Genomic DNA, 13,143 nt, shown 5'->3' with positions numbered 1-13,143 from the left:
GATAACTTGTGTGTTGTTTATTGTGCTTTGTGAAGACAGCCACATGTTTTAGAAAGATGAGGGAAGGACAGCAAATGTTACATACCTGTTTCCATCAAACTGAGGTTAAATCTATACCAAGGCTCTATCTTGGTTTTCAGCTGAGTCTATTTGCTAAAAAGGGTAAAGAGCTTTCTTGTAATATTGAAGCTTTTGTCTTAAAGTGCAAGAACTTGGAATATCACTGAGCCATACAAAAGAATGGAATCTTGCCATTTGTGACAATATGGATGGACATAGAGTGTATTTTCCTAAGTGAAATAAATCAGACAGAAAGATACATACCATATGATTTCACTTATATGTGGAGTCTAAAAAAGCAAAATAAATGAACAGAAAAAACAGAACTAAACTCATAGATATAGAGAACAAACTGAAGGTTGCCAAATGGCGGGGGAGGAGGGTGTTGAGGGGCAGGGTGAAAAAGGTGGAGGAATTAAGGAGTACATATTGGCATTACAAAATAGTCACAGGGGTGTAAAGTACAGCATAGGGCATATAGTCAATAATGTTGTAATAACTGTGCATGGTCCAGGTGGGTACTAGACTTATCGAGGGGATTGCTTTGTAAGTTATATAAACGTCTAACTGCTATGCCATATACCTGAAACTAATATACTATTGTATGTCAACTGTAATTGAAAAATAAATTAAAAAAAGAGTGCAAGAACTCTGACTTATAATTCTGAGTTCAGAATGTGTCTGTCATTGGAAATTATATTTGTTGTAGAAAAATTTACTTTTGGCTGAATGCTGCATATTTTTTCATGGATGCCTTCTTGGACCTACCAACCTTGGTGACAATTAATGCCAGGTAGACTCAGTCCACATAATAGAACTGTGAAGAGTTCTTACAATTAGGAAAATAACCAAAGGCTTTTCTCTTCCTTGTAAAATAGGGTGAGTTTAACAGATTAACTCCAGAAGCCAGGTGGAATCTCCTGTCTGCCTGTACTCATTCACTTTGGGTTCAATGCAACTCATTCATTTATTCATTCATTCAACAAATATTTATTGACTGTCTGAGCCAGCAGTGGACTTAGGGCACAGCAGCCCTTCCTATTCACCTTATGTTCTTTCTTCTCATCTTCCCCACTTGGACCCCAGTCTCACATTTGGGGCTCATTCAGCACCTAGACCCTGGTGTGGACTCCAGCTTGGGACCTGGGCATATACAAGATTATGGGCTTGAATCTGGCAGGAGTGCCTCCCATTGGTAGAAAATATACATACCCTTGATATGTATGTAGCTCTCTTTAAGAGCTATCTGAACTTTCCCATGACCTTTCTAGGTGGAGCAGGGGTTTTAAACATTTTTGTTTATTTATTTACTTATTTATTTATTGAATCAGATGCAATGCTAACAATATTAGAAACACTTTTAGATACTGTCTTAAGGACTTTAAAAGGTAGTATCTCATTTAATTCTTGCAACAGCCCTGTGAGGCATATCCTCTGTGAAGATGTGGATTGTTAGCTCCATTTTAACAGATAGGGTGGAGAAAACTTAGTATGTACCCAAGGGCATTCTTCTGGGATCTGGCTCTAGAGTCCCTGAAAAGTGTTCCTAACCACTCTGCTATGTTGTCTCTTGAAGATGTGATGCATCTGACAAAAGAATGCACCATGCAGAAATATCATTCCAGTTACCACTTGTTGAATGCCACCTCACATGCATTATTTCATTTAATCCTTGTAACAACTGTGTGAGTCAGGTTCTGTTGTTGTATCATTTAAGCAGATAAAACAGGCATGGGGTCATAGGGTTAAGGAATTGTCTACAGTCATGTGGGGAGTAGGTGGTAGAGCCTAGACTGAATCTGTATTTGTTTAAGCACAAAGCTCATACCACTCCATAAGTGCAGGAACTGCAAACACAGGAATCAGAATGGGCACAAGCACTTCCAGTCACTCACTGGCATCCTCAGTGATGCCCACCTGTGGCCCCTGAGCTACCTGAGAACCCTGTGCAGAATAGCTGGGGCTCTACAATCCAGTGCAGGCTCCTGGAAAAGGAATCCCACTTCCCATTGGGTCTTTGCCACTAGAGAGCCTTTTTCTACTGTCCTCCAGTTTGATCAGAGAGACCTTGTTAATCTTTTTAGAAAGTTTGGATCTTAGGCCCCTGAATAGTATTGTTTCCTTTTTTTATATAACTATTCCTTTTTGTTCTGAGGCCCTTGGCTTTGCAGAAGGATCATGGAGTCTTGGACACCCCTGTTGGAAGGAACCACAGAACTGACCTAGTGTGAATGTCATTGGGGCAGAGTTGGCCCAATAATTAAGATGTGAGGCTTCCTGACTTCTAGCTGCATGCTCGTGCTGCTCACAACCTTGAGCTACTCAGAGGATCTGGAATGAGGTGGGTGGTTGGGATGCGATGACCCTTGCCGACCTTCCTCCAAGCTCTCTGCTGTGGGGTTTCCAAACTCATGGCCTTAATGCTGGGTGGAGAGGAGCACAGGGGAACAATCTTTTTGGAGCTTCACTTTCACTGTTCCACCAATCTAAGGAGAAAGGCTCCATTCTAGAGACATGTACTGTTTTCTCCTCTCAAGATTATCTATGAGACTTTTCAAGAGAAGTTTTCTCTTTCCCATTATCAATTCCAGGACCTAATGTTGGTGTAGATGCACCATTAAAGGGATCTGAAAGTTAGAGGTCATGCCACACTGTGAATAATTCCTACCCAGCAGCCATGTCCCTTTTCTTCTTTGCTATTAGAACAGCTATTTTATTTAGGTGGGTGAAGTTGAAACTGTCCCTAATATCAGGGTCAAGTTCTGAGATCTCATTCTGTTACTCTAGGAACTTGTTTACAGATAAGAATTTGATCCAGGCCTAGCCAAACAAAGACAAGTCTGCTGGAAGGCTTGTTAGGACAATTTTTCTTTACAGTGAAAAGAAAGAGAGGCTGAGGAGTACCAATCTCCTACTCTTTGTTTTAAAAAAGAGGCATGGATGTATGAGGATGTGATGTTTGGAGCTGTGACAGCCATTCTGGGACAATGAGGGAAAGTCAACAAAGGTCAAACCAAAACTCTGCTATTATCAAGATGCAACATTAACAAGCTGAGAAACTCTTTTTCTGGGTTTTTGTTATATTGAGATTTATTAATAATCTCTATTGATAAGTCACTTTTAGTCAGGGATAATATTACTTAAAGCCAGAAGTATCCTAATGGATTAGTGGTGGTGAGAAGGATGAGAACACTTTGAGACATGCTTCAGCCAGCTTCTCTCATAACATGACCAATTATGTTTTCTCCACCCTTGAATTGGAGCCATCAGCTATAAACCTTGGCTCAGATATGGACCCAGTGACCACAAATCTCAACAATGAAAATAAAAATTGAGAATCTACATAAGGGAAGCAAAAAAAAAATGGAATAGAACAAATTTAAGAACATGGAATTAAAAACTGAGAGTCATAGGTAAGCTTCATTTTTTTAAAAGAAAGCTTGGAAAGAAGGGAATGATCCCTCCACTCTCTCATAGACTAAGACCCACTGGCCATATTAAAACAACACAGTTTGAAATGAACTATCTCTATAGTAAGTCTCACCAGGCTTTCTCCTTAACTTATTTAGGAATAAATAAGGAAAAGACTTCATATTCTTGGAAAACATTGATTGCCCAACAGTTGCTAATCTTTCCTCAGGTCCTAATTTTCCCATGCTCTGTTGTGTTTCATAAAGAATTCCATTTGCCAGGATCTCTTGCCCTGTAGTTTCCTGATGTGTTCAGCCAATGGGAACTACTTATAGAATACTGGAGAGGGGAGAAAGGGAGAAGCCAGGGAGCTTCCTACCCTTTCTGTTGCTTGTGGTAGCTCCAGCATTGGTTGCATCATCTTTTTCAAGTTTCTACCTCATTAGATGGACTCAAGTCTTGGGCTCTAGAAATACTACTTCCTCCCCTGTCCCTTTAGGTCTAGGATGGCTGCATATTTCTGCTATTGCTAGTCTCTGGGTTGTCCCCATAATCTCCTTTTGACTTCTCAGCCCTTTTTACATCAGTACTAATTCTCTCTATACAGTTATTTATGTCTGAAAGACCCAGTGTGGTTTTGGTTTTGCAGGTTGGATCTTAACTGATGAAGAGACATAACATTATTATTATTATTTTGCACCAGAAAAAGAGTGCTTTGTCCCTTTTTTGGTTTCCCTGAGACTCATGTTACCATGCAGCAAGTGGCTGAGGGGCTCTCAATACAGGCAGACCTGCTTCTTAGCTGGCTGACCTTAGGCAAATTACTTAACTTTGGATGCCTCAGTTTCTTTATCTGTAATATAAGTGCCTAACTGATATGATTATTTTAAAAGAAATAATGCATGTGGAGCACTGAGTGTATCACCTAGTACATAGTATAAATGAAACATTTAGCTGTTAATACATATATTACTATTATTCTACTAATCAGCTTCTTAGAATTAAGCTTTAAAGATTCTCTCTCTAATCATTCCAGCTGTCACCAAACCTCATAGATAAGTCTGCCAAGACCCATATTTCTTGGGTATTGACTTTCCCTGTCTACATAGTTTCCATGAGAGTGGTCATGCCTATACAACATGGTACCTCCTCCTGGACACAGATCCAAGGGTGGAAATATGACTTAAACTTGGCCAACTTGTATATTTCCAAGAATTTACAATTAGGTCCAAGAGAGAGTCAAGTGATATCTCGTTAGGTGGTTAGATCAATAATAATGGTAAGATATGGAGCTGTTGTATGTACATCCTGTCCTATGGACTAGGAAGCAGAGAAAGCCAGTTTGCAAGGAGAGAGAAGACAGGATCAGCACCAAAGAGTTTCAGAGACTGGGGCACCCTGATGGTGATGAGTCCCTAGTTTCATTTCATTCCAGAAGTCTAGCTGTGTTCTAGTCCTTGAGTCCAAGATATATCCATGGATTCTTATCATTAACTTATCTTTTCTTCTTAATATAACCCAAGTGAGTTTCTCTTTTTTGCAATTCAAGGAAACCTGTCTCATTCACTACCTTGCCACCTCTATCTCTAAAGGCCACTTGCCATTATTTCTCTAACTTCTTTATTTCCTTCTTTCCCCTCTTTCCTTTTTCTTCCAGGAAATAGAAACATGTTCTGTACCCACCACAAAAACAAATCTTTTCTGGTGTTAAACTCAATAAAAAATATGGAAAGGGCAACAAGAAAACAAAAATTTTCTTACTTTGACAAGTGTTCTCACTGGAATCCATGAACTGTGTATACCCAGAGAGGAGTTTATATCCAAGGTCACAGAGACAGTAGAAACTTCCTTTAGTATTCTGGCATGCAGCATTTGCTCCACAATATATACTAATGGGTGGTTTACATTCATTAACATCTGTAACACAAAGGAGAAATTTGGTCATTCATTTGACAAAGATTTATTGAGCATCTAATCTGTCTCAAAGTGTTCTCATCCTTCTCACCACCACTAACCTTGTATCTTTTAGGATGCTTCTGGCTTTAAGTAATATTATCCCTGACTAAAAGTGACTTATCAATAAGGATTATTAATAAATCTCAATATAACAAAAACCCAGAAAAAGAGTTTCTCAGTTTGTTAATGTAGCATCTTGATAATAGCAGAGTTTTGGTTTGACCTTTGTTGACTTTCCCTCATTGTCCCAGAATGGCTGTCACAGCTCCAAACATCACATCCTCATATATCCATGCTTCTTTTGGAAAACAAAGAGTAGGCCCACTCCAAGACACATCATAATTAAAATGGCAAAATTCAAAGACAAAGAGAGAATCTTAAAGGCAGTAAATGCAGAGAAATAGGAAGTAACATACAAAGGTGCTCTGATAAGGCTAGCAGCTGACTTCTCAACAGAAACACTACAAGCCAGAAGGGAATGGCAAGAAATATTCCAAGTAATGAAAAACAAAGGCCAGCAACCAAGACTATTCTACCCAGCAAGGCTCTCAATTAAAAAGAAAGGTGAAATAAAGAGTTTCCCAGACAAAAGAAGGCTAAAACAATACACCATTACCAAACCAGCATTGCAAGATACACTAAAGGGACTGCTTTAAGAGGAAGAAAAGGAGTGAGAGAGAGAGGAACACAGGTACAAAGGGGAAAATGAATAAGTACTTACCAATAATAACCTTAAATGTAAATGGATTAAATGCTCCAATCAAAAGACATAGGGTAGCTGAATAGATAAGAAAACATGACCTGCACATATGCTGCCTATAAGAGACCCACCTCAGAACAAAAGGCCTACACAGACTGAAAGTGAAGGGTTGGAAAAAAATATTCCAAGCAAATGGACAGGAAGAAAAAAAAACACCAGGGTGGCAATACTGTATCAGACAACATAGATTTCAAAACAAAGAATATAAAAAGAGACACAGAAGGTCACTTCATAATACTCAAGGGAAGAATCCGTTAAGAAGACATAACTATTGTAAACATATATGCACCCAGCATAGGAGCACCCAAATATATGAGGAAATCTTAGAGGACTTAAAGAAAGATATAGACAATAACACACTTACAGTAGAGGATTTTAACATCCCACTGTCAACAATGGGTAGATCTTCCAAACAAAATATCAAAAAGTATATTGTGGCATTGAATGATACACTAGATCAAATGGACTTAACTGATTATACATATTACCTTTCATCCCAAAGAAGAAAAACACACATTCTTTTCAAATGCACATGGAACATTTTCAAAGATAGACCACATGATAGGACACAAAACAAGCCTCAACAAATTCAAGAAAATTGAAATCATATCAAACATTTTCTTAGACCACCAGGGCTTGAAACTAGAAAACAACTTCAAGAAAAAAACTCAAGAACATTCAAACTCATGGAGACTGAATATCAAGCTATTAAACAATGAATGGGTTAATAAAGAGATCAAGAAATCAAAAAGTTTCTGCAAACAAAAGAAAATGAACACACAACAGTCCAAAATCAGTGGGACACAGTGAAGGCAGTCCTGAGAGGGAAGTTCATAGCAATACAGGCCTACCTAAAAAAGATAGAAACATTTCAAATAAACAACCTAACCCTACATCTACAGGAACTGGAGGAACAACAAACAAAGCCCCGAGTGAGTAGAAGGAAGGAAATAATCAAGATCAGAGCAGAATTAAATGACATAGAGACTAAAAGAACAATTCAAAGAATCAAAACTCCAGGAGCTGTTTCTTTTTTTTTTTTAACTTTTATTTATTTATTTTTAAAGATTTTATTTATTTATTTTTAGAGAGGGAAGGGAGGGAAATAGAGAGAGAGAGAGAGAGAGAGAGAGAGAAACATCAATGTGCGGTTGCTGGGGGTTATGGCCTGCAACCCAGGCATGTACCCTGGCTGGGATGGGAATCGAACCTGCGACACTTTGGTTCGCAGCCTGTGCTCAATCCACTGAGCTACGCCAGCCAGGGCTAGGAGCTGTTTCTTTGAAAAGATAAACAAAATTGACAAGCCTTTAACCAGACTCACCAAGAAAAAAAGAGTGAGGATGAAAATGAATAAAATAAGAAATGAAAGAGAAGAAATTACAACCAATACCACAGAAATACAAAGGATTGTAAGAAATTACTATGAACAGGACTTCTGGCCAAGATGGAGGTGTAGGCAGATACACTTTGCCTCCTTTCACAACCAGAAGAAGGACAAAAAACTTAAAAAGAAAAAATAACTAGAACTGCCAGAAAATTGAACTGTATGGAAGTCCAACAACCAAGGAGTTAAAGAAGAAATATTCATTTGGACTGGTAGGAGGGGCTGAGAAGGGCAGCCACGGCAGAGAGGATGTGTGGCAAGGTGGTGGCTGGAGGGCCTGGGTGGGTGAGGCCACAGCTGGTGGTCTGGGCAGTCCCACAATTATTATGTGCGGATAAACTGGGAGGTACAACTGGGGAGCGAGACAGACTGCAACCCAGGGTACCAGTGTGGGTAAATAAAGCCTCAAAACCTCTGGCTGCAAAAACCTGTGTGGATTGTTGGTGGGAGGAACTCCCAGCCTCACAGAAGAGTTTTTTGGAGAGACCCACAGGGTCCTAGGACAAACACAAACCCACTCACCTGGAAGTCAGCATCAGAAGGGTGTAATTTGCTTGTGCATAGTGGGGGAAGTGACTGCAAGCTGGCGGACAGCCCAGCAAGTGGCTTTGTTCTCTCTCAGACCCATCCCTCAGATACAGTGCCACAATGTAGCAATGCACGTTGCCCCACCCTGGTGAATACTTAAAGCTCTGCCCCTTTCAATGTTAACAGATGCGCCAGAACAAAGAAATATGGCCCAAATGGAAGAACAGAACAAAGCTCCAAAAATAGAACTAAGTGATGAAGAGATAGCCAACCTATCAGATGCAGAGTTCAAAACATTGGTAATCAGGATGCTCACAGAAATTGTTGAATATAGTCACAAAATGGAGGGAAAAGTGAAGGCTATGCAAAGTGAAATAAAGAAAAATATACAGAGAACCAACAGTGAAGGGAAGGAAACCAAGACTCAGATAAATGATTTGGAGCATAAGGAAGACGTAAACATTCAGCCAAAACAATGAAGAAATAAGAATTTTTAAAAAGGAGGAGAGGCTTAGGAATTTCCAGGACAACTTGAAATGTTCGAACATCCGAATCATAGGGGTGCCAGAAGGAGAAGAGAGAGAGCGCAAGAAATTGTAAACTCATTTGAACATATAATGAAGGAGAATTTCCCCAATCTGGCAAAGGAAATAGGTTTCCATGAAGTCCAGGAAGCTCAGAGAGGCCCAGAGAAGTTGGACCCAAATAAGTACACACCAAGGCACATCATGATTACAATAGCCATGATTAAAGATAAGGAGAGAATCTTAAAAGCAGAAAGAGAAAAGGAGACAGTTACCCAAGAAGGAGTTCCAATAAGACTATGCTATGAGCTAATTGCTCAAAAGAAATCTTTCAGGCAAGAAGGGGCTGGAAAGAAGTATTCCAAGTCATGAAAGGCAAGGGCCTACATCCAACATTACTCTATCCAGCAAAGCTTTCATTTAGAATGAAAGAGCAGATAAAGTGTTTCCCAGATAAGTCAAGTTAAAGGAGTTCATCATCATCAATCCCTTATTATATGAAATAGTAAATGGACTTATCTAAGAAAAAGAAGATCAAAACTATGAACAGTAAAATGACAACAAACACAACTTTCAACAACTGAACCTAAAAGCAAGCAAACAAACAACTAGAACAGGAACAGAATCACAGAAATAGAGATCTTATGGAGGGTTATCAACTGGGAGGGGGAGGGAAGAGAATAGGGGAAAAGGTACAGGGAATAAGAAGCATAAGTCATAGGTAGAAAATAGACAGGGAGAAGTTAAGAATACTATAAGAAATGGAGAAACCAAAGAACTTATATGTATAAACCATGGACACGAACTAAGGGTGGCGGGGAATGATGGTGGGAGGGAGGGTCCAGGGCAGAGGGGAATAAAGGAGACATAGAAATGGGACAACTGTAATAGCATAATCAATAAAATATATTTTAAAAGAATATATAAAGAACTAAAACTCAACAACAGCAAAATAATGCAAAGAACTGAATTAAAAATAGGTAAATAATTTAATAGACATTTCTTTAAAGAAGACAGGAAGCACATGAAAATATTCTGAACATCATTAGTCACTAGGGACATGCAAATCAAAACTACAACGTGATATTACTTCATACCCATGAGATTGAGTATAATAAAAAAAAGGCAGACCATAAAGTATTGGGAAGTATGTGGGGAAATTGAAGCTCTCATACATTGCTGGTGGAAATGTAAATGGCACAACCACTTGGGAAAATAGTTCAGAAGTTCTCAGAAGTTAGGCACAGGTATCATGTGACTCACTGCTTGCACTCCTAAATATATACCTCAAAGAATTAGATAGGTGCAATGGTACACAATTTTGGAATATATTAAGACCTACTAAATTATGTATCTTAAAAGTGTGAATTTTATGGTATATGAATTAAATCTCAATAAAAAAGGTGATGACAGCTTCATAAGATTGGTCCCTAACTGTCTCTATCCAATGTCCCATCATTTACCAGGCTATGGATGCACTGACTTTATTTTCTTTTTATGGAACCAGTTAGATGCATTTCAATCCAAAGATCTTGTACTTGTGATTGCCTTTGCTCAGTTTTTTTGAATACACTTCCATTCTCCACAGAGTGATCTTGTAAAATGCACATGGTGAGGCAATACTTTGACATTAACTTATCATAGTAACAGCTATTAAAGCAGAAGTTTCTGCATTGGCACCCATTGGAATAGACACCATATTTCCAAGTGAGGAATCAGCCCACACCTAACACTTGCAAAGGGGAAGATTTCTAGAATCTGGTCATATGATTCTTCTATCCTTCACTCATATCAAGGTTTTAAAGGATCAGGACTGGTAAATAAGAGAGTGAGGATTTATTTGGAGAGAGCCAATGGTGCGATGGCGCCCTGTGAGTCCCTTCACTCCCACCTAAGAGGAGAAATGTGTGTGAGTTCTTTCTTCTTCATCCCACTCCCAGAGAGAGGGATTTTAAGGAGTTCACTCAGCTAATTATACATTGTCTGCATTTTGTGGGGACACAGTTGATTGGTGCATATTTCCTCCTCCAAAATCTAAAGGGTGAGCCATTGGCTTGCATTGGGCAAAGAAGAGATTCTATTCCTCCTGTGTGTCCTAAGTTTATTGGGCAAAGATGGGGAATATTTCCCAAGAACTAGAGGTGGGTCAGGTGTGAGAGATTTCTGGCATGGGGTTGCTTAGGTTCTGTGTCAGAGGGTCACCTGGAATGGCAAATGGACTTTGGCAGGAAGAAGCTGGAGGGATGACAGGATTCTCCCAGAATGGGGAAGGCGTAGGGAGGGACTTGCTGTTTTCAAGGGAATTTCAGGGCAGTGATAGGGCGAGAGGGGAATTATCTTCATAGAACCCACAAAGGCTCTCAGGAGAGAAAGTGTTATATCTCAGGAATGTAGAGGCTAAATGACAACAATAGCATCAGCCAAGTACAGACTTTTCTGCTTCTTTTTCCTCTTTCTTCTGGGTTCCAACTGCAGCAAGATTGGGCGAAGAAGAGTAGAAGTGTTAGGTGGGGAAGAGGACTGACTGCAGGCTTCTAACAGGGAAGGGAAAGAGCTTGAACCAGGGTTGGGAGACACAGTCCAATAGTAACTCTAGTCTGGAGTTTATCCTTCCACAAAGTTGGACCTTTTAATTATTGAATTGAGACTTCATTTTGTGTCTTAGGAACCATATGAATTAGAAAAGTTTCTGCTCAAGCTTTTATTCTCTCTTTGCTATGACTTTAGCACATACTCTCACTCCTTAACTTAAAAAGAAACATTTATGTGATGGTTTATAATCCATGAAGTACTGTCACATTTGTTACCTTATCCAATCCCCCTACCACACTCATGAAGTCAGCATTATCATCTTCATGGTATAGAAGAGAATATTGAGAACTACCTAGGTTCTGGAGGAGCTCCCTTTGCTGACTTCATGAAAACGTTTCTTTCTCGGTGAAGGCAGAATGATAGTCGGCCAGCACTGTGTATTACTCTTACTCCCCACATCCTTACGCTGCCCACTTTCAAGTTCCAACTGTGGGTGCAGTGAGTCACATGATACCTGTGCTTAACTTTCTGAGAACTTCTGAACTATTTTCCCAAGTGGTTGTGCCATTTTACATTACCACCAGCAATGTATCAGAGTTCCAATTTCCCCACATCCTTCCCAATACTTTATAGTCTGTGTACTTACCTTCACATGTATCCAAGGGATACTTGAGATCTTTCTCCCCAGATTGAGAAAGGTATCCAGAGTTGCAGATACAATATGTGGTACTGGTGCAGAAAGCATTTTCTGGGCACGGAGGACAGGTACCTGTGGGGAGGAGAGAGGCAGGTCAGTTGTCACCTGGGTCAAGCACTCTCCAGTTATTGTTTGGCTCTGCCTCTGAGCAGCGCCTCTTGAGGCTGAGGGAGCCTGCACTCTTTTCCTTTTGTGAAATCTCAGTACAGTAAAAACATTAGAAATACTATTTATATACCTTACAAAGTGATCATTCCAATAAGTCTAGTACCTACCTGACACCATACCTAGTTACTACAGTATTTTTGACTATATTCCTCATGCTGTACTTTACATCCCTGTGCCTGTTTTTATAACCTGTAATGCCTTTCCCTTTTCATCCATGCCCCAGGCCCCGCCCATGTGGCCACCATCGGTTTGTTCTCTGTATCTATGAGTTTGTCCATTTATTTTATTTTTTAGATTCCACATGTAAGTGAGAATGTATGGTACTTGCCTTTCTCCATGTTGTCACAAATGGTGAGATTTCATAAATGTGTGATCAATTAAGTTCTATGCCTGAAACTAATATAATATGGTATGTCAACTATAACTAAAAAATAAATTAAAAAATAAATGAAAAAAACAAAAAAAATAGAGATACCAAATTCAAGTTACAGAAGAGTGCATAATATAGGACTGAGGTTGGCACTAATTAAACAAATTAATTTTAACAGAAAACTTTCAATGAAATATAATTGTGTTATTCTCAAGATCACTGAAGATTTAATAAAAGGGGAATGAGTTGATTAATACTTAGGACCCTGGGTTCAATTCTGGTTTTATCACTTAATAGCTGTGTGTCTTTGCACAAGTGTCTTAAACTTTCTGTGCCTCAATTTTCTCATCTGTAAAATGGGTTATTGTGAGAAGTGAATTAATACATACAAAGTGCTTTGGGCAGTGTCTGGTACATATTATAAAAATTAGAATTTGTAGGGTACCATGGGAGGTATATTCTGTTGGCAGTACATGTTATCTTCGTAGCCCTATGTATAACTTCATTTAGACAAAGATACACTAAATATCTTAATTTGAGGCCACTTGAGAATGAATGGAAAGAATAGGGCTGAGGAAATGTCCCCAGCTTTGGGCTTGTGAAGAGATGTGGGAGCTGTAAAGGGATCACGGGCAGTGGGTGCTGGGAACACAATGGGGGAGCACAATGCAGAGCTTGGCTGCTCAGAATGCATCCCCTCATTAGAGATGAAGAATCTCAGACCCCATTCTGATCTTCTGAATCATATTC

General features: G+C 39.4%; 1 protein-coding gene across 1 annotated transcript in view; it reads right to left on the bottom strand.

Moving 5' to 3' along the window:
- ADGRE3 (adhesion G protein-coupled receptor E3) overlaps window positions 1-13,143 on the bottom strand; it is a 51,146-nt gene that overhangs the window by 33,879 nt on the left and 4,124 nt on the right. Inside the window, exons 3-4 of the mRNA XM_045853066.1 lie at window positions 11,805-11,927; window positions 5,233-5,388 (exon numbers count right to left, since the gene is read on the bottom strand). Coding sequence (XP_045709022.1) covers window positions 5,233-5,388; window positions 11,805-11,927 — 279 coding nt within the window. The remainder of the gene's footprint in view (window positions 1-5,232; window positions 5,389-11,804; window positions 11,928-13,143) is intronic.

This window comes from Phyllostomus hastatus, unplaced genomic scaffold (assembly GCF_019186645.2).
Source record: "Phyllostomus hastatus isolate PE091 unplaced genomic scaffold, TTU_PhHast_1.1 phas_contig_98, whole genome shotgun sequence".
Taxonomy (NCBI): Eukaryota; Metazoa; Chordata; class Mammalia; order Chiroptera; family Phyllostomidae; genus Phyllostomus; species Phyllostomus hastatus.
The sequence above is the reverse complement of the archived record's forward strand: the minus strand, read 5'-3'. Positions and strand labels throughout refer to the sequence as shown.